This window comes from Triplophysa dalaica, chromosome 12, assembly GCF_015846415.1.
Source record: "Triplophysa dalaica isolate WHDGS20190420 chromosome 12, ASM1584641v1, whole genome shotgun sequence".
Classification (NCBI taxonomy): domain Eukaryota; kingdom Metazoa; phylum Chordata; class Actinopteri; order Cypriniformes; family Nemacheilidae; genus Triplophysa; species Triplophysa dalaica.
Window position 1 is genome coordinate 11,030,325 of NC_079553.1, and position 20,889 is coordinate 11,051,213.

At 43.0% G+C, this 20,889-nt stretch overlaps 3 protein-coding genes across 3 annotated transcripts; 1 reads left to right on the forward strand and 2 right to left on the reverse strand.

Moving 5' to 3' along the window:
* Positions 1 to 1,610: 1,610 nt before the first annotated feature.
* plekha8 (pleckstrin homology domain containing, family A (phosphoinositide binding specific) member 8) lies at positions 1,611 to 16,769 on the reverse strand. Its single transcript, XM_056763056.1, has 13 exons — positions 16,647 to 16,769; positions 16,160 to 16,276; positions 15,803 to 15,958; positions 15,049 to 15,179; positions 14,515 to 14,673; positions 14,357 to 14,403; positions 14,165 to 14,280; positions 13,805 to 14,078; positions 12,047 to 12,132; positions 11,054 to 11,112; positions 4,143 to 4,344; positions 3,953 to 4,014; positions 1,611 to 3,859 (listed from the first exon to the last, which is right to left on the reverse strand). The coding sequence occupies exons 1-13, from the start codon at positions 16,684 to 16,686 to the stop codon at positions 3,662 to 3,664; spliced, it is 1,647 nt and encodes a 548-aa protein (XP_056619034.1). The 5' UTR covers positions 16,687 to 16,769; the 3' UTR covers positions 1,611 to 3,661.
* A 314-nt stretch (positions 16,770 to 17,083) lies between these two features.
* On the forward strand, positions 17,084 to 18,736 carry fkbp14 (FKBP prolyl isomerase 14). Its single transcript, XM_056761828.1, has 4 exons — positions 17,084 to 17,445; positions 17,618 to 17,769; positions 17,866 to 17,993; positions 18,096 to 18,736. The coding sequence occupies exons 1-4, from the start codon at positions 17,249 to 17,251 to the stop codon at positions 18,252 to 18,254; spliced, it is 636 nt and encodes a 211-aa protein (XP_056617806.1). The 5' UTR covers positions 17,084 to 17,248; the 3' UTR covers positions 18,255 to 18,736.
* A 1,755-nt stretch (positions 18,737 to 20,491) lies between these two features.
* On the reverse strand, positions 20,492 to 20,809 carry LOC130432704 (proline-rich protein 15-like). Its single transcript, XM_056762194.1, has one exon. It carries the CDS (start codon positions 20,807 to 20,809, stop codon positions 20,492 to 20,494), a length of 318 nt encoding a protein of 105 aa, XP_056618172.1.
* Positions 20,810 to 20,889: the final 80 nt, after the last annotated feature.

Here is a 20,889-nt window from a genome sequence, read left to right on the forward strand (position 1 = left end):
TGCATGTACTATTCAAAATGCTTTAAAAACAAGTTCAAAAATGCTAATAATTAAAAAATAAGTCTTTTTTGTGTGCTATACCCCCTGCTTCACTCATTTCATTTTTTCCAGAAAGATTTTGGATTTGCAATTAAAACATAGCAGCCATGCACACAGAATATATAAAAAAAAAAACCTGTAAAAACAGAAAGCATCAGACATCTCCTTCCCCGCATTTTTATAATTACCTTGAATTTATACAGTAAATAGATACAATATAAGTGTATTCAAATATAATGTGTAATAGATGCAGTTTCATGTTGACTATGAGTCTTTGACATTGTGATGTTCAATCTTCAGAGGGCGTTGAAGTGCTATGCTTGCTGTACTGGACGAGTTTCTCTTACTCATCAATGTACGAAAGCTGAGTAATCTCTGTACTAGATCACAGCCAGCTGGAGTAAGCTGGGCATCAGCATTACTGTATACTGCGTTTCTGGCACTGCTGCTGAGAGACCGCATCACTTTATGATACTGATCAACAATGTCTATTGATCATTAGAAAGATAGTAGGTCCAGCACAAAAAAAAACATTGTGCTACCTGGAAAACAGACCATAGGCCCTGCAAAAATCGTGTGCCATTACTTAAGGCCGGCATGTTATTTTGTGTATGTGTGTGTGTGTAGGTTGGCAGTAAGCAGGAGGTCCGGGAGAGAGATTTTTAAAGATGCTTGCTTTTCAATAACCGTATTATACAGCCATATCTTTTCTCGCTAATCTCATTACAGTAATTTGCCTGCAGATGAGTTTACATATGCATTGCACAACACAATCTGATTTCCTACTTCGTTGGGAACATGCCAGCAAATAAGACTTTTGACAAGGGGCTGTACAGAATAGGGTGCAAGAACCTCGTTTCGTTTGATGGGACTAATACTGAGTCTTATTATACTTTCCATTGTGGAAATCTAGTCTTTATGGGGGTGAGCTTTGAAATGCGGTATGTTGAGATCCTATAGACTGGGTTTTGGTGCTTAAATTAAATCTCGGAAAAAGAAGCTGCCATATTGCGACGTATTAAAGGGGGTGCCGGTTGAGTGGTGTCCCGTTTCTGTGGCGGACAGGGGGCCTCACGGGCAGAAACAGAGAGGACCCCCAGCTGTCACGCGGATCTCCAGTGAAAATCCCTGAACAGGGAGGGAATGGAAAACATGCAAGGTGCAACAAAACTAACATCGTACTCGAACACATATAGTGTCATGAAATCCAATTAACATAACAGACTTTTCCACTCAAACGGTAGCTGAATTCAGTCATGGTTTGAGTATTCAGATTTTCAGAAAACAGTCATGGATGGAATATTCAGATTATCGGAAAACATTTAAGATAATGTAGTAATGTGTGCTGGAGTGTTGCAAGCAAAGTGAGATAAATCTGGTATACCAGTGCCAATTTCATTATGCCGTTTTCCAAAACAGGTCTCCAAAATGTCTTCCCGCCAGACACTGAAAAACTAGCAGAGTTAACTTATGTATAGGATGCAAACAAAACTCCTCAAAGAACTGTCATGAGTCCAATTTTATAAATATTATGTTACAGAAGTAAATCTAGTTATTAATGTAGAACACATTCTCCAAGTAATGTTCAAATTTTATCTTCCTCAGTCTTTATCAAGTTTAGGCAAAAGCACATGCAAGAACAAGCTTTCTATTTCTGCCCCTTAATGAATCCAGTGATCAAGTGTGTTGTTCATGAGGGTATCCTAGCAACCACACACAGATATAAAAGGATTAAAGGAGTGTCATAGCCGCTATAGCATTACATGTCTTTCAAATACCACTTGGATGCATGGATATGTCTTTAACTGGTCACCACAACTACAAAATGTATTACCTGTTGTAAGAATTGCATATTTTTATATGTTGAGATTAAAAACATTACATGCAGTTCAGTATAAATGTCAATACAGTTTATAAACAACACTAAGGGACGTAAATAAAAATAACTCTTTCATATAATAAATCAGTCATACATACATCTGAATACGTGAAAATACATACTATATAAACATACTGTTTTAATACTAATCAATGAGAACTCGGTTTGCTTTTGGAAGGAATAAGGTCATTAGTTATACATTTAAAACGTAACATATTAATGCAAAGATTTCTCAACGAATAGAGAAAAAATTACATCAACATTTTAAATTGAATTTTAACAGTTAAATGTATTTAATGTTTTGAATGTTAATGCGGTTTAACTAAAACAAAGATTGAAGTGGTCTGTTAAGGATAAAAAGATTAAAAGCTCAGATATTTCATTTGAACAAATATCCGTAATTTAAAGGGTATCTGATGAATTTTTAAGATCCCGCTGGGGCCGGATTTACAAAACATTCTTTAATTCCCAGTGAAATAATTACAATGCCTATTTATTCATGAAATATTACAGCGTTTTTTGTAAATAGTTTATCAATGTGGGTAATTCTCTTTTTAAAAGAGACAGTTTCTCAAGATTGATTTACAAAGCATATGTCATTTTATTCTTATGAAAAAAAATGAAGATGTTCTTAAGAAACTATATGAGAACTTCTTAAGAAGGAACAATTTTATGAGCTTCTTATAATTGATCTTAAGAACAATCTTATCTTTTGTTTCGTGAATCCCCTCCCTGGTCTGTAAATCTCTATGTTGATTCTTCATTCAGAGGAATATTATGTTAAATCTGTGGAATGGGATCAAAATAAATGTTAATTTTTAAGTTAATTATTAATAGTCTAAATCTGGATAAATTTAGAAATGTACAAACTAAACACATGCAATGCAACGTGCACAAATTGGTATCCTATGATTTAAAAGCGAGTGACTCTTACTATAAAATCAAAGACACATTCCTTAATCATATAAATAAGTCAATAAATAACGTTACCGAGGACACACCATCAAAGCATTCCTTCTGTTGATTAATACAGAACTCTGAATGCATTACAGAAATCAAATGACTGCTTGAACAGTTACAGGTTCTATATAGTGAGACCTGTCCCCACTACATTCAAAAAACACGCTCTCCTTTGGTCCCTCTTACCAATCTTTAAATTATATCCTGGTTTTCAGCCATTGTAGCTAAATAGTAAACAATGTCTTTATAAACAGCACTCTGTTCTGTAAAAAGATGTTTATGATACACCTTCATCAGAATCTCTGATCTTTTTCCTTCCATTGTGCTAGTGTAAGGTGAACGAGAGGCCAGTATCTAAATGAAAGTAATGCTGAGAAAATTTCAAGTCGGTAGAGAATGATAATGACCATATCAATACTGTAACACTGTGACTTCCCTCCCATACATTTAAATTCATATAAGACAAACAACCAATGCCCATAACACTCGCAGCTGTCAATGTTATTTAAAATAAAGCCGTTCCCTGAAAAGAGCTTGAGGAATAATACCCATTAAAGCATTGTGTGTTTGACACGGCTGTTTAAGTTTTGCGGGGAAAACTTTTAGTGTTTGTGTTGGAGCCTGCTAATGGCAAGTTAATCACAACACACTTCTATTGGGCGGTTTTAGTAAGCCACGCCCCACAGAGCCTTTCACAAAAGGGGCTTGGTTATCAAGCGAGAGAGTTACAATTCTGAAACAACAATAGACGCCGTGAGGAGTTAGCTCTATTCACGGTCTCTGTCAGACGACCTCATCTGATTCCAGGCCGTACTCGTCATAGAGAGCATCCAGGATGGACAGCTGTTTCTCCATAGCCGGCAGATAGGTGCCCAGGTCTCTGTGCATGCCCGCGGTAAAGCCCTCTTTCAGCTCATCTCCTTCATGACAAACCAGAGCAGCCATGAAGCTCTCATAGGATGGGGCGGCACGTAGAGCCAGCTAATGCACACGAGCAAACACAAAACAGAATCTTGTTTGAATTCGTGTCTTCATTGCACTTGAATGAAAACGCAGTACAACAGTAATACTGACCGCAAAGACCCCTCGTATGACCCATCCATGATATTGCCTTAGTGTTTTTCCATATGCTTTATCTGGAAGTGGCAAGAAATAAGCACATTAAAAAACATTAAGTGAAAAAAGACTTTCAAAAACGTATTCCTGACAATTTAAGAAGTCATTTGAAACTGTTTGAGAATTGACATTAGATTATGTGACTTACTAAGAGGTCCTTGGACGTCCTTCACCCCAGTGTTGATTTCACAGAGGAACTCTTTGAGGAACTTGAGTCCACGTTTAAGCCACAGCAGAGCTTCCGTGGCTGAATTTCGCACCTGTGCCACCTCTGTCTCCATCTCATGCAGAACGATGCTCTGCAGGGTGGTGAAGCTGTCAGGATCAGACGCCGCCTTTTGCTGGATTTTCTGATGGAGAAAATGAATATCAACTCTCAATAAGAGATCCAAACTGATTTCTGGTGGCATTTTGTACTTTGATATTGGATACAAGTTCTCTTTATTAATAGAATGCAATTCAAGCTTTGTCACCATCTAGTGGTAATGGTGATAGCACAACCAGGTACAGAAACAATGAATAGGTTTTATATTTGGAATCCAAACTACTACAGTTGATAAGCATTGCCAAAGCATTCCTCTGTGTTAGAAACATATTTTTACCACATATTTATGACATTTGACATCAATAAATAAATAGAAAACCCACTACAAACAGATGTGGCTTAACTGTCACTCATCAAACATGCTAACTATGGCACTACATTTAAAAAAATACTTAAATATGATTTTCTTTCAATATGAACTTCAAATTATAAATATGAAATTTGGCCAGCTTGTTTTAAATATAATATTTTGTGTTTTTTAAGATAAATATTTTACTCTATCTACTGGAATGTTGGAAAAATGTGGTTCCCTTTCTGTCGGTCTCTCGACGTTGTGTCGAGAACGACAGATGGGGTTCGCCCTTGAGAACCAATCAACTCTGACTACTATAGAAAAGGCCAATGAAATTTGGCGAATGCAATTTGCATGCCGGGCTCCGCCCCCGGAAATCCGGTATAAAAGGAGGCCGGCGTGCAGCATTCACTTACCTTTTGTTCTTCAGAGCCATCGCTCATGAGTACAACTCAGGATTCAATCCTCTACAACTACACGCTGGTGCTACGACGTGTTACAGCGGATCGTCCCTTCCTGCAGCGACCTTCCCCTGGGCGTCTCGGCGGTTCCGGAGGTGTTAGAGATTTTTTCTAAAAGTCCTTTTCAGGACTGACTGAGCATTCTCCAGCGCGGCATGTCCCGCTGTTCTCTTGGGTGCGGCACCCTCATCGAGGAGGGGGATGGACACGATCGCTGCATTAGGTGTCTGGGCGTCCAGCACACTGAAGCAGCGTTCGTTGACACATCTGCCTGCACTGCGGGCAGATTGTCATTCAGAAGTTGCGGTCACGGGTGGCTGTCTTCCTACGGGAACCAGCCACCATTTCGTCTGCTACCCGGGCTGTGACATCTGTGGCTACGGCCCCGATGACCACCCACGTTAGCAGCGTTAGTGATACGGGGAACTCTGCGAACGTAAACCCGCCAGCCAAGTGCTCACGGGCCGATCGCACCCCGATTCGCTCTTCTGAACGTTCCCCAACCGGCGGTGGCATACCGTCCGGATCCTCACGCACACACTCGGAAACGATGTGTGACGTAGATGAGATGTCGCTCGCAGCATCGGAGGGAGACTGGCATCCGACTCTGCCGAATCCAAACTCCACCCCCAGCGGTCGAGTTCAGGAGGAAGCAGAAGTGATGTCATCCGTGCTAACCCGGGGATACGTGGTTCCCGAGGTCGGTGCGCGGTGCAAACCGCGCCTACCCCGGGTGCCATGTTTTTCCCGGAGGTGCATGAGGAGCTGTGTAAAACTTGGAACGCTCCACTCACGGACCGTTCCAGTGAAACCAGCTCCGGCTCCCTTACTTCCCTCGATGGTGAGGCAGCCAAGGACTGCGTCGAGATCCCCCGGGTGGAACGTCCGCCTGCGGTGCACCTGTGCCGCGGACGGCTACCACCTGGGGGGGGATCGACCACTCCTACCGTCCAAAGCACGTAAGACTTCGGCATCACTGGTGTCGAAAGCTTGCGAGGTTGCGGGCCAGGCTGCCTCCTCTCTCTATGCCTTGGCCATCCTGCAGGTCCGCCAGGCCAGGGCGTTGAGAGGGCTCCACGAGGGTAAGGCCGACCCGGGTATAATGCAGGATCTCCGTGCCACCGCTGACAGCGCTCTACGGGCGACTAAGGCGGCGGCACGGGCCCTGGGTCGGACGATGTCCACGGTAGTGGCCCAGGAGAGACACCCCCCGCTATACCTTGTGCAGAAGAGTGACAGCAAGGAAGTCCGCTTTCTTGATGCACTCATCTCGCAGGGTGGGTTGTTGGTAACACCGTCGAGGACTGCGCTCAGCAGTTTTTTGACGGCGAAGCAGACAGTGGCAATTAACCACATTTTTTTCACGCCGCGACTCGGCCGCCTACAGGCCTCCGAGATCTCACGTGACGTCTGCTTCCCTGCAACCCAGGACCCTTTCGACATCGGCTCCGGTTCCTGTGCCCCCACAGGCGGCACCCCGGAAGCAGAGGTCGAGGGGGAAACCTCCACCCCGTCAGCAACCTCCTCGCGAGAAGGGACACTGACGGGAAGACCCCAGGGAGAACAACATCGGGCCCGAACCTTCACAGCCACGGCTCTGATCGGTCGGTACGGGACGACTCCTGCCTCGTCACCAAAGCCGGGCCCTTGTTAGGGCTTGGCGCCCACTTACTCACTGAGTTTTCTGTTCTCCCCGGGTTTACTTGCAGCCGATCGCACACTCCACTGGACTGTGCTCGGCGAACCGACCTCACACCCTGGCGAGGCGTGAGGTCGTACACATACGACAGCCGTCACCACTCTCAAACCGACAGTGCGTGCCGTTGTCCCGCCAGGCAGGTAAGCAGGCGGAGCAAAAACCTTCCCTCCGGGGACTCCCCGCGACATGGTTAGCTCCGCCAGCCGACGAACCACCCCCCGTGGGAATGATGAAGCAGACCGTCCCCTTGGTCACCCTGTCACAGTCCCTGGGAGCTCGAGAGCTGCCCACACTGTCTCGCTGGCTAATGAGGGCGGTCCGTCTTGGTTACTCGATCCAGTTCGCCAGAGACTCACCCAAGTTTCGGGGCATCATCTCTCCCTCTGTCAGAGGCAGGGACGCCTCCGTACTTCGGGTAGAGGTCACCACCCTTCTGGCAAAACAGGCATCGAGTTCGTCCCTCAAAACCAAGATGTTCAGTGGGTCACCACCCGCACTTCATCGTTCCCAAGAAAGACGGCGGGTTGCCCCCAAAGGCTGCGTACCCTGAACAGAGCACCTTCACAAGCTGCCATTCAGGGTGCTCACACAGAGGCGCGTCCTGACATCTATGAGGTGTCAGGATTGGTTCGTGGCAATCGACCTGAAGGACGCTTACTTTCATGTCTCGATCCTCCTCGACACCGGCCGTTCCCACGGTTCGCGTGCGAGAGGCGGGCATATCAGTACAGAGTCCTCCCTTTCGGTCTGTCCCTGACCGCCCTTTCTCCCTGAGAGGAGGAAGGCGAGCGGGTACTAAACTATCTCAGCGACTGGCCTATCTTGGCACACTCGCGAGATCTGTTATGTACACAAAGGGACCTGGTGCTCCGGCACCTAGGTCGATTGGGACTCCAGGTCAACCAAGAGAGGGGCAAGCTCTCCCCAGTGCAGAACATCCTCTTTCTCGGTATGGAACTCAACTCTGTCACCATGTCGGCACACCTGTCCGCAGTTGTGCCCAACCAGTGTTGAACTGTCTGAAATGAACATTTTAGGCAGACAGCGGTCCCCCTGAAACAATTCAGAGGCTCCTGGGACACATGGCGTCCTCGCGGGCTAATACCCCTCGAGTTGATGCACATGACACCGCTCCAACACTGGTTTCAGAGTCGAGTTCCGAGGAGAGCGTGGCACACCGGCAGCAGGCGCATGGTGATGCCGCCCTGCTGCCGACGCACCATAACCCCTAGTCTTTATGACTTTTTCGACGGACTCAGGTCCCTCTGAGCAGGTTATGAGGCAGGTCGTGGTGACGACTGAAGTCTCCCTGCAGGGGTGCGGTGTAGTGTGCAACGGGCACGCAGGTGGGGTGTTGGACGAACCCCCGCCTGCGCTGGCATATCAATTGCCAAGAGTTGTGGGCTATGCTACTTGCACTGAGCAGGCTACGGCCTCTCGTGCGAGACATACACGTGCTGTTCCGAGGACAGCACTATAGCTGTAGCGAATACAGATCGTCAGGGTGGCGTTCGCACACAGCAGCTAAACACAACTTGCTCGACGCCTCCTCCGGTGGAGTCAACAGGTGACTCGTTCCCTGCAGGCCACACACCCCGGGCAAACTGAACTAGACAGCCGACGTGCTTTCTCGCCAGTTTATGCCTCGTGGAGAGTGGCGACTCCACCCCCGTGCAGTCCAGCTCATTTGGAGGCTGTTCGGGTAGGCCCAGGTAAAACCTGTTCACCTCCCGTAACACCACCATTTGCCCGCTTGATAGTCCCTGCCCTCGGCACGGATATCCTTGCGCACAGCTGGCCGCGGGATGGGCGGAAGCACACCTTCCCCCCCCAGGAGCCTTCTTGTACAGACTCTGTGCAAGGTCAGGGAGCAGGAGCACCAAGTGTTATTGGTTACACCACACCGGTCTAACCGCACTTGGCCTCAGAGCCGATGCTCTGGACAGCGACTCCCCCTGAACCATTCCCCTGACAGAGGACCTGCTCTCTCAGGGGAAGGACACGTTCTGGCATCCCAGATCAGACCTCTGGAACACCCATGTCTGGTCTCTAGACGGGACGAGAAGATCCTAAGATGGCTACTCCCCCTATACGGCTGAGACCATCACCCAGGCTAGGGCCCCATCTACTAGGCGGTTACACGCCTCTAGACGGTGCCTCTTCTCGTCCTGGTGTCTTTCTCAACGAGAAAGACCCACTGAGGTGCTTGATCAGGATTGTGTTCCCCTCCTCACGAGACTGGAGACTAACATCTCCCTTCCACACTGAAAGTGTATGTAGTCGCTATTGCCACTCATCACGACTCAGTCGGTGGAAAGTTTCTAGGGCAACACGACCTGGTCACCAGGTTCCTAAGCAGCGAGAGGGCGGAATCCGCCTCATCTCCGCTCCATACCCTCTTGGGACCCTAAGTGGTCCTGGGGAGCCTCAGGGCCCCCCAAAGAGCCCCTCGGAGGTTCCGATCTTCCTCATAGAGTAAGACGGCCCTCCTGACGGCGCTCACTTCCTTCAAGAGGGTAGGGGACCACCGAGCATCCTCCGTGTCCCTGGATTGCCTTAAACTCGGCCCTGGAAACTATCACGTTATCTTGAGACCCAGGCCCGGGTGCGTGCCCAAGAAGTTCCCACTACTCCCTCCGGGGCCAAGTGGTGAACTTGCAGGCGCTCCCCATAGGGGAGGAAGACCCAACCCGATTAGTGTTGTGTCCAGTACGTACTGGACCGCACGCAGAGCTCTGAAGCTCTGACCAGCTCCGTGTCTGTTGGAGGACAGCAGAAGGGGAAGGCTGTCTCCAAACAGAGGCTGGCGCACTGGGTCGTGGACGCCGTTACGACGGCATTCCGATCTCAGAATCTCCCATGCCCATTGGCAGTGAGGGCTCACTCCACACGGAGTTTAGCCACCTCCTGGACACTGGCAGAAGCGCCTCTCTAGCAGACATCTGTAGAGCTGCGGGTTGGGCTATGCCCAAACACCTTCGCAAGGGTTAACAACCTTCGCGTAAACCCGGTGTCAGCCCACGTCCTGCGTGGCGACATGTAGGACTGGCATCCGGGGGGGCGTATGCCTGCGAAAGCACCTTTCCACCCTCTAACAGGTTGGGTCAGTGTGCTATTTACCTTTTCTTCTTACCCGAACACATCGCTAAGAAACTGGTACCTCACCAGCCTCCCTTCTTACCCAGACACTGGTTAAGAATAGGCATTCCATCCATCACCAAACAAGCACCCCCTGGGGGCTGGCTGGGCAGAGCAGCCTTCCCCCTTAGGCCGGGATACCATGTGAGCTATCACAGATAGCTCTAACCGGACCTAGTGCTACCGGACGTCTGTAACACCCCCTCCGTGGGCTGTTCCGTCTGATGTATCCTCATGAGAATGGTTCCCACTCCTGGTAACCCATGAGCTTCCCCAGGTGGGCCTCCACCTCGCGGTTAACTACTCAGTCCGCACGTTCCATGCGTTCTCCTCCAAGGACGAGACCATACCTATATCCACCATATTCCTCCCCACGGGTAGCGCTTCTCTGATTAAGAGTCGCGCTTACCCGGTGTAAACTGATCTGGACGGCCTCTCGCCTATAGAGAGCTAAGGCCCCGTCCGTGAAAGTTACCGGTCAGGGCTGTACCCATCTTTCTCCAAGAAAGCTCTGGAACCCCCCGACCACCACACTGGAAGGTTACAGTCTCACGAAAGCTTCGAGATGACACGCCCAGGCTTGTTACCGTCGCTTCGCTAGAGATTGTGACGCGATACAGCGTTGTGGCGTTTTCCATAGGCAACCCCATCTGTCGTTCTCGACACAACGTCGAGAGACCGACAGAAAGGGAACGTCTTGGTTACGTATGTAACCTCAGTTCCCTGATGGAGGGAACGAGACGTTGTGTCCCTTATGCCACGAACACGTATCGTATTCTGCTGCAGTTTGAGAGGTCTCAGGCTCTTCAGAACAAAGGTAAGTGAATGCTGCACGCCGGCCTCCTTTTATACCGGATTTCCGGGGGCGGAGCCCGGCATGCAAATTGCATTCGCCAAATTTCATTGGCCTTTTCTATAGTAGTCAGAGTTGATTGGTTCTCAAGGGCGAACCCCATCTGTCGTTCTCGACACAACGTCTCGTTCCCTCCATCAGGGAACTGAGGTTACATACGTAACCAAGACGTTTTACATCCATACTGTAATTTCTCTAGTATCTAAAATTTGCAACATATTTCCAACATTCTTGTCCAATCTAAAAAGATAGATTGGGTCTAGACAATTTTATATCTTTAAATGTACTTACCTTAATGTTTCCCACAAAATCCATTTTAACAGGAGCAAAGACGGTTGGTCCAAGCTTGTCTGAGGGGAGAAAGTTGTATCTGCTATTTGCGAGTTTCAGAACATAAATTGTATTTTTAACAATAATTTGGACACTTACATCACACTTAGAAATTAATGCCATTGGATAAGATACAAAATGTTTGTTTGGGGCATTACAACCCCACTAGTCCTAACATTATATTGGTACATTTACAACCCTTACATTGGTGTCAAAGCCGACAAGAAAAAAGCGATTTCTGTTTTCTTAATTTAAAAGATTATATGTACTTATATATGTTTTATATGTTAAACTAAAGTTCTTTTTATTGAAAGTTGATTAGAAAGTGTTAGTGTTTCATGTCTACAAAATAAAGTTCAAACAACACAAAACAAAATGGTAAACATTACATTTTTAAGCATGGCTTAAATGTCCAAATGTATGTTATGAGAGAGTCATGGATGTTGAGATTTCCTTCCAGTTCATGTGTAATCCTTTGATCCACAGGGATTCATTCTTTTGAAATGACCCACCACCACATAGAGACGCACCTCTAACATAACCTAAACTCAATCACCTTTAGTTCTGTTTTTTGATAGAAAGAAAATCGGAATGGATTTTTGAGTGAAACATTTTGAGCATGTTTAAGTCCCAGCAGCCCTGTTCAGATACTCACCAAACTCTCCCAAAATGAGACACAGCAGAGCTTATAGGTATGCGTACCCCATGTCTGAGAGAGAACTATCGATTGACTAAACCGAGAAATGCCTGATGCAAATGATTTTACAAGAAAAAAGTAATGGAAGCACATGTTGAGCCAACCCATGCCAGAAGTCAAAGAAATGTCCCAAAGTAGCCTTTTAAAAGACCAGAACTAGATGCAGAAGCAGTTTAGACTCATAGAGGGAAAACATGAAGCAAATACAAAGTGAAAGCATGGAAAAAGTGAGAAAGGAGAGAAAGAGACCGTCCTACCTAAAACTGGTACTATAGCATAGCAAGAATCCAAAAATGCTTGAGTGGGAATACCACTGCCGTCCTCCAGTATTATATCACTAAATCTACAAGAAAAAACCACAGACATTCAGACAATACATCAAAGCATTTGTTCAAAATTCAACAGAATGCGCATTTATTTGAGCAAATAAAACACAAAAAGCAGGCAGAGCCAAAACAGAAGTAATTACAGAGCATGCAGTCCTCTCTGAGTCTAATACAAACAATGAGATTTTACTCGCCCTACTTGAGTACAGCACACATAACATATAGGTTATAATTCACACATTGAAATAACACTAAAAAGGATTCATATCTTTGATAACATTTCACATGTTCAACAAAACATTGTTTCAGTCAAATGAAGGCTGCTGGAGCAAAATAAGTGTGATGCAGTTACTTTACAATGTGTGATCCTATTACTGCATACAGAAGATAAAAGAATGATATAGCAAAATAATCTACAAACCCACATCACAGGCAGGCCTCATTTTGAGCGATCAAAAGAAAAAAATACTACAGTAAACATTTAATCAAGGACATGTCATATGTTGAAAGCATTCCATTAAATCTTTCCATGTCTCAGCAAAATAAAATCACACTCATTCTTTTTTCTTTTTACAAATGACTATTTATCTTCTAGGGATGTAACAATATTATCGATATTGTGTTATTGCAATAACAAAATTGTCTCAATATTAGCGTGGTCACATGACCGTATGAAACGATAGGTCTTCCGGGCCTAATAGAGAATGTTAGAAAAAAATAGATGTTACATTTAATCCATCTGGTGCAATTATTTTGATATATAAAAGGGATTTTAGGTCATTTGACCGAACTCATACTATAACTCCTACCTCTAAGCAACAGTTATGATTAGAGGATAAATAAAAGAGGATGCTTATGGCAGGTTTCCTAAGCATCATTGGTCATTTCAAATGTTGCAATAAATATGGTACCGTGGACTTCTCACTGAGGTATTATTGTACAGTGAGATCTTTATATTGTTCCATCCCTATTATTTTCTCATCTTACTGTGCATTTATTTATTATTTGGAGGTTTATATGTTGTGTGAACACTATTGAAGCATCTGTCTGTTAGTTTGAGTGACTTATCAACATTGTGTCATCCAATGGTATGAGCTGGGGGTGGGACTATCCGTTACCTTCGTCATGTGATGCTAAGGATTATTAAATGCATTGATGAATCCTAAAAGGAATTGCATTTATTCATTTAGCAGACCAAAAAGTATTGTTCACGCAAACATTTAAATTATTTCATCATTTATTCACCCTCACGTCATTCCATAACCTTTATGACTTTCTTTCTTCTGCAGAACACAAAAGAAGATATTTTGAAAACTGTTAGTAACCAAACAACATTGACTTCCATTGTATGAACACCAAACCACCGATACGTTTGTCAAAATATCTTCAAATATCTTTCACAGAATTCAAAGTCATACAAAGGTTTTGAAACACATGAGGGTGAATAAATAAACACAAAATGTTTATTTTTTTGGTGAACACAAACAATAAACATGTCAATTAACCTTGCACCTGGTTGGGACACAGTGTTGCTAAATTAGGATCCCTGAATTTATATTGAAAAAAAATTCTTACAGTACATTTCTGTAAATAATACTGAAGTGTTTTTAACAGCACCACGACATGTGTAGTACACTGATCTTATTCCCTCAGTATAAAGGATCACAGCACGATCACGGCGCCTCATACCTGTGACTCATCGTACTGAAGAACGTGTCCACCTTATCTTCCTCTTCCTGTTTATTCTCACCCTGAGGCTCATTTACTTCCAGGTCAGCCTGGATTTCCTCATTGACCGTTTGCTCTTTTTTCTGTGTGGGGCTTGGGGAGACTTCAGCATGGTTTGCTTCCGTCGGTCTGTGCTTCTCTTTCTCCCCTGCTGACTCTTCAGGGTCATGTGTGCTTGAGGAAGAGCCATTCTGAGGGTTCCCACCTTCTTGGTGTTCCTCCACTAAACTGATTTCTAAACACAAAGCAAACAGGTTTGGAGATGGGGCTGACGTAACTGAAAGTGATTCACGTCTAAGCAGCTCTGAGCTCAGATGATACCTGTAAGAGGTGTTGGTATGTTGTTTTGTGGAGATAGAGGTGCTTCATATTCTGGTCCACTCTTTCCTTTCTCGTGTGCTCTTGTACTACCTGAGATGCTCACTGAGTCCTTGAGTCTGCGTAACATACATTTTAAAGAGATGAGGAGTGCACAACTGGCCCAAAAGAGTGAATTGTTTTATCTAAACTTACTTTTCTCCTGGGTGCTGATTTTTTGGGTCATTTTGTATCATTTTGATCTAGAACAAAAATGGACATTCAAGGTTTGAATAAACAGTATAATTTACAACGACAACTTCTTATTTTCTATTTTCCTGCTGCTTTTTCTACAAGGTGATCATGTTTAATACCTTCTGAGGTTTGATGGTAGCCACCGGGGGAGAACCAGGTGGGGTCTGACTCAGGAGGTCTGGATTAAAGGTCAGGCTGGCGATCTGCATACACTCCTCCAGGGTCTTCAAGAAGGTGGTACAGGTGGACTTCACCAAACTCCCGGTCTCATTTGCAACCTAAAAACACAAAAGCGAAAATGTGAAGATAAAGCATAAAATGACTTTTTGACAAGCTTATATATTCAAGGAACAAGAGGCTGTGTTATCACAGTGATTGGTAATTCCAAAGCTTTATTCACAATAAAGCAAAGCCTTTATAAAATAATCATTAATAAAAAATAAATTAATTAACTGTCAACCACTTATAGCAACAGACCAAGAGAGAATGTGGTTATGCACCATAAATAAAGATCAGCTACTAAATTAGCAGCTCAAAACTATGTCATCAAACATGTTACGTATATTGTTTTGTTAACTATAGACCCAAACGATCCTTTAAACATCCTGGAGTTTGTCTAAACTCATTCCAGCCACAGACAAACATTGCCCTACCTCCTCAGAATCGCCCGCTGTCTCAGCTAGAGGACTGTCTTTTATTTTGTTCACTTGCTGGAGGAGAAGGTCGCAGTAAAGCCTCAGTTCTGACATTTTTGTTTTCAGGGCCTCTGTGTTTTCCTGGAGCTCTGAAAAGATAAAAGAGGGCTATTGTTCATTTTTATAATAGACACATAGATGATAGACAGGTCTTTCTGGAGGAGGAGACATACAGGCTCGATTAAAAAGGCTTGGTTAAACAAACAAAACAATAAAATTGAAAAAAATTCTGTGATGATTTATTTCCTTTTAAAAAAACACTATTGGGTAAAAATATATTAAAGAGTTTATAATGCTAGTTTAGTATCTGCATTGTTGAAATTGAGAGAATCGGGCTTTGTTATTTGTGAGTGGAGGGATATTATTCTAGAGAGCATTTAATTGGACTGTAATGTGCTGTATGTATACATGCCCCTTTCAATGAAACTAGATGATCAAAAAAAAGTCGACAATGTCTGTTAAACTATTTTATCATTGATTTACCCTCTTGTCATTTTAAACCTGTATGACTTTCTTCTGCAAAATAAGATATTTTGAAGAATGTTGGTAACCAAACAACATTGGACCCGGTTGACCTCTTTTTTTTTCACACACAAAACCACAGAGGTATTTCTCAAAATATCTGTTTCAGAAAAGAAAGTCAAAGACTGGTAATTACATGATGATGTAATTTAATTTTAACCTTAACCTTTCCTTTTAATATGACTCTCACCTTTCTCTCTCTTGGTTCTGTTGTCTGTCAGACAGGCTTTTGCCGTCCCTAATGCCACAAGCCATTTCTGTCTCTCTGCAGCATTTAATGCCCTGAGATAAAAGTACTGTTCTCCTGGAATGATCAGATCAAGCCTTGTGAAATCTGACGGGTGAACTACAAGAGATGAGGGAGGACAAACACAGCGGATGAGTAATTGTCTGTCTTTTGTATGAACATTAACAATAGCTGTAGTTCTTATGTAAGCCCTGCATGATGTATTATATACAGCCACAAGGGAATGCATCTGTGCCACATAAGCAACACTGTAACAACATGCTCTGTGACTATTAGGTTTCCTGAGCTTGTTTTTCTTACCTTGTATTTCACACACAGAGATTTTAATGCTCCCCTTGCATCCTTTCAACGCATCTTCTTGAGAGTCATAGTAGGAAAGAGTTCCTCCATCAAGCACAAACCAGCGGGGCTGCCAACCTTTACACAGAAAATAAATACATTTTATGGTGTTGTTGACAAATATGTGATGATAATAGAGAATAAGGCTTGAATGATTCCAACTACGAAACGTGGAGTCATGTCAGTGTGATTTTACATGTTTCCAACTGGACTCAAATGACATAATCAGCAACTCCAAACAACAAAACAATCTCCTCCGTGATCTGAGCAGGCGAGATCGGATGTTCTTACGAGAAATCTTACGAGAATATACGATTAAAGATTACAACGGCACAGCCGAACATGCCTCGAGATTAACTTCATTCACTCCAGCTAGCAAACAGGCTAACAGCCTTACAGACTTGCCTAATTTACAACATATAAGTTTTAAGTTTGGCAGTTCGCTTACCGCTGATGTAGTTGGTCCATTTATAGAGAACTCCCTCCATGGCAAAGAATCCCCTGACAATTCATTACTTAGTCGCGGCAAGACTGAGACCAACAGGACCGCTTTGAAAAACTCGAGATAATTCTTAACTACGACAATCCTGTCGGGAAGACGTAAAGGGAGTGCTGTGAATTGAGATTACGCGATAGACGGACGTAAACAATTCTAGAATACCAATCCATGTGACCGTGGAAGGATCGGCCCATGTAGGTGACGCCAGCGGGATTTTCTCTTAACGCGCCTCCGATTGGATACAACGGGTGTGTGTAGGCGTGGCACTAATGAGACAAAACCAGTAACGTCAAATAAAAATGGGATTTTGTAAAAGAGGTGTGTCTTCAAAATGAAGCTGACCAATAACGTTATAGTACTTTATTTTAGGTTGGTCGCAGTGTACGCAGGGCAATTTGGGGGTCTGGGAATGAGCCTCAGCCTATAGGAATTTTGCGTGCCACGTAGTCGAAGAAATCTACTATTTGGACTCTTTGGGTTTTTCGGTATTTTGTGGACCATTAAATATCAGTTAAGAGTTAGAGTTTTTCCCCCTTTTTTTTCATTTAGAGATGATTCCAGAGTTGTGGACATGCATTTTTTCTCTATTCTTCTTTTATGTGCACGGAGCAAAACTTCCGGAGCCTGAAGTTAAAATTGAAGTCTCATACAAACCTTTCCTTTGTCACCGTAAATCCAAATACGGGGATATGCTTCTGGTCCACTACGAGGGGTTTCTGGAGAGCAATGGGACAATGTTTCATTCCAGGTGATAGTTTATTACGAACCAGCATTCTGCTAATAAATCTTGCAATTTTTTTTAAATATGCATGCACAGAGAATGTATTATCACATCGTATTTTTTTATTCTGAATACATCATTTCTATGCTGTGTATGTGTCAAGTCTTTAATACTGATGCACATGTTCTTCTCCTGGCAGCCGTCACAATGGAGACAAAAATCCTATCTGGTTCACACTGGGAATCCGTGAGGTTATCCGGGGATGGGACAGGGGTCTTCAAGGCATGTGTACTGGGGAGAAGAGGAAACTAACCATCCCGCCAGCTCTTGCTTACGGCAAAGAGGGCAAAGGTGTGTTTGCAGCATCTTTAGATGCACTTTGAAGGACATACAGTATAGAGTTTAAGGTCTAACTACAGTATATTGACTGAATATGGACTTTCCCAGGTAAAATTCCTCCAGAGAGCACTCTGATCTTTGATATGGAGCTCGTAGAGATCCGAAATGGGCCTAGGTCACATGAATCCTTTCAGGAAATGGACCTCAATGATGACTGGAAACTTTCCAAATTAGAGGTTTGTCATGATGTACTTGAATGAGTCCTCATACGGAACCTGAGCGATTGTATTTTAGCTTTTTTTTTAAGCGAGTAGTTATCAAACACCTTTCTGTTTCAGGTGAAGGAATACCTGCGTAAAGAGTTTGAAAGACACGGGTATCCTCCCAATGATACCCACCATGAAGCGATGGCTGAGGACATCTTCCAGAAGGAGGATGAAGATAATGATGGATATATATCAGCTCGGGAATTCACTTATAAACACGACGAACTATAAAGAGTACACGGCCCTGCATAACCTTAGCGAAGTCTACCTTCAAAAGGATTCCAAGAATTACTTTGAGACATTTACAACTTTTACATCGAATTCTAATGCAGTATTGGAAGAGACTGTTACGGATCAACAGATCTCATGTCTGTAATGTTTTCTAGTGTTTTACTCAGGTGGTACCTACTGTTCAATTAGATGGTTAATATTCGATGAGTGCACAAAATATTAACCCTCAAACGCAGTGTTACATTCTGCTGCATAGGAGAATGTTTCGCTTCTAAAGTGCCTTTTGACTAATATATGAAACGTTCTCTGAACATTTCAGTTTTTTATTTTAATTTTTTATTTGTTGTAGTTTGTGTGTTATGTATTTCAGAGCCAAAGAAACGATGTAATAATGTTAACAATATTTAGAACAGATCATTTTGTTTTAGGTGGGCTTTACGTGTTTTCTTGGGAATAAATTGGATGAAATTGTGTTTAATATACCAGTGGTTCCAGAGACAGGGATTAGACTAGTCATAGACTAAAATAAATGAAGGCCTAGTGACTGTCCATCCTGAAAAAAGCTTTCACTGACATATCTCAAAATACATCAGTGCATTTGTGCTTTCTCAAAATGCACACAAGTGATGTTTGTTGTAAGGCATGTTTGTTAGAACTACTTGTATTTATTAAACTAAGGCATAGTCGTGGTTTAAAATAATCCCAGGCCGAGAAACCTCCCCATAGTGTTCGACTGCTTGAAAAATGTAACTCTATTCAACACTACTAGAGGGCGCTCTTCTCTCAATTTCTTGTTCCATGTCTTGCTACAAGATTTGAGAATGCAAATTCAATGTGTTCTTTACAGATTTATTTGTTTGTAAAACACGCATTTTGAAAATTTCTACAAATCACTCAATACAAAAACATACCTTCGTATTACTTATAAACTAGCTGTGAGAATAGAAAAAAGCTATTTGGTGTTATTTGCTAAATATTAAAACAAGATACAAATATCCTGTCTTTTGCATCCATCACTCATCGGTATTACATACCCAACTCAACTAACTATAGGAGGCTCTGCAATATCATGAAATGCGCATGATGCAACCATATAAGAAAAGCTGTGAGACACTCGATAAAATGCAGTCAAGTGACCTTTCATGACACAGAGCATAGGTATTATCACACACCTTCATAAGACAGATGACAAACTAGTGTATTTTTATAATATCATGATGTGGTGTTGTGAATTAAATTTTTTACAGAATAACAATTGCACATGTCAATTCCACGTCTAACAACATTCCATTCCTAAACTAGGCATTAAACAGTAACATAATCTACTGCTATTAAAGGTACAATTCAAGTTCTTTTCTCAATTAAATTAAGTACTTATAACAAATGTTAAACAATTAGCTCACATGATCAAAGATTACATCTTAAAATGAAAAACACATCATGTAAAAAATTAAGCATCCATAGGATACATCCTTTTTGGGGGTAACCAGTGTTTTGTGTTGGGTGTAGGTGTCATGATACTGTTTCTATTTATTTTCAATTAATATATTTTTACTATCCTTCTGAAAAAGTATAGCCTACTTTTGAGGGATGAAGTGGCAGATATTGCCTTTTACATAAAATATCCCTCAATTTCTACACTGTGGTGTACGATATTCTTCATTTATACTCAATAAAAGCTACAAACTTCTCCAGTAATGAAACCCCATTTTTTCTTCGTCAAACAAAACTAAAAGGGGTAAAACTCTACTCCACTTAAATGCACTGCTGTATTTACATCGTTTAAAAAAATAAAAAATCCCTTTTAAAAATAAATGAAAGGCTAAACAATAATAACAAATGAAACATTCAAACAGCCTGACAAAAAAAGTGCTGATCCGCATCTTGTCCCTAAGGCCAAGATGAAAACAGCATACTTGATCGCTTCATAAAACACCATCAACTAAGTGTCTCCAAGACCATTTAACCTAGACAAATTCAAGTTAAACGGCCATATTACAGCCCACTGTAACAGGCTTCATAGTCAGTCACAAAAATCAAAGTGAACGCATCCATCGAATTATATTTTCCTTCATCTACACTGCAAGTGAGCGACGCGACGCGACAAAACAAAGCGAGAATGCCAGAGCATCACGACGCGCGCTCGCCGGATTCACATCCGAAACAGTAGAAGCGCGCTTCCAGTAGCCTACAGCGTTGTTAGCATTCTGGTTTTGTCGTAAATTGTGTTCGTGTTTCTACTTCGCTACAGCAACGGTTCTCTCATATAAGTTGTTCTCGGGCAGCGTGACCCGCACTCTTGTGTTATTCCGCTTCTCTTTGCAACGGCCGGATCGTGAAACTGTCAGGTTTCTCCGGGAAGTGTGTTCATTGAATGAGGGCTCCATCTGAGAGTCATCGTACGTCTCGTCTCCAATCATGTTGTTGTTTTTGATGTCAGTGCTGGGTTGTTTCACAGATTTATTGTCAGAAGTTGCAAGTTCTTGCTGGGTTTCTTTGTGAATATTCTTGTTCCTTCCAGTCAATGTTTTCCACCAGTGATTCCTGTCTGCCATGGCTACAATTCTTCGGCACTGAAAATTTTAATTATTTAAATTTAAATTAAATATAATGTAGAAAAATATGGTATATTTAT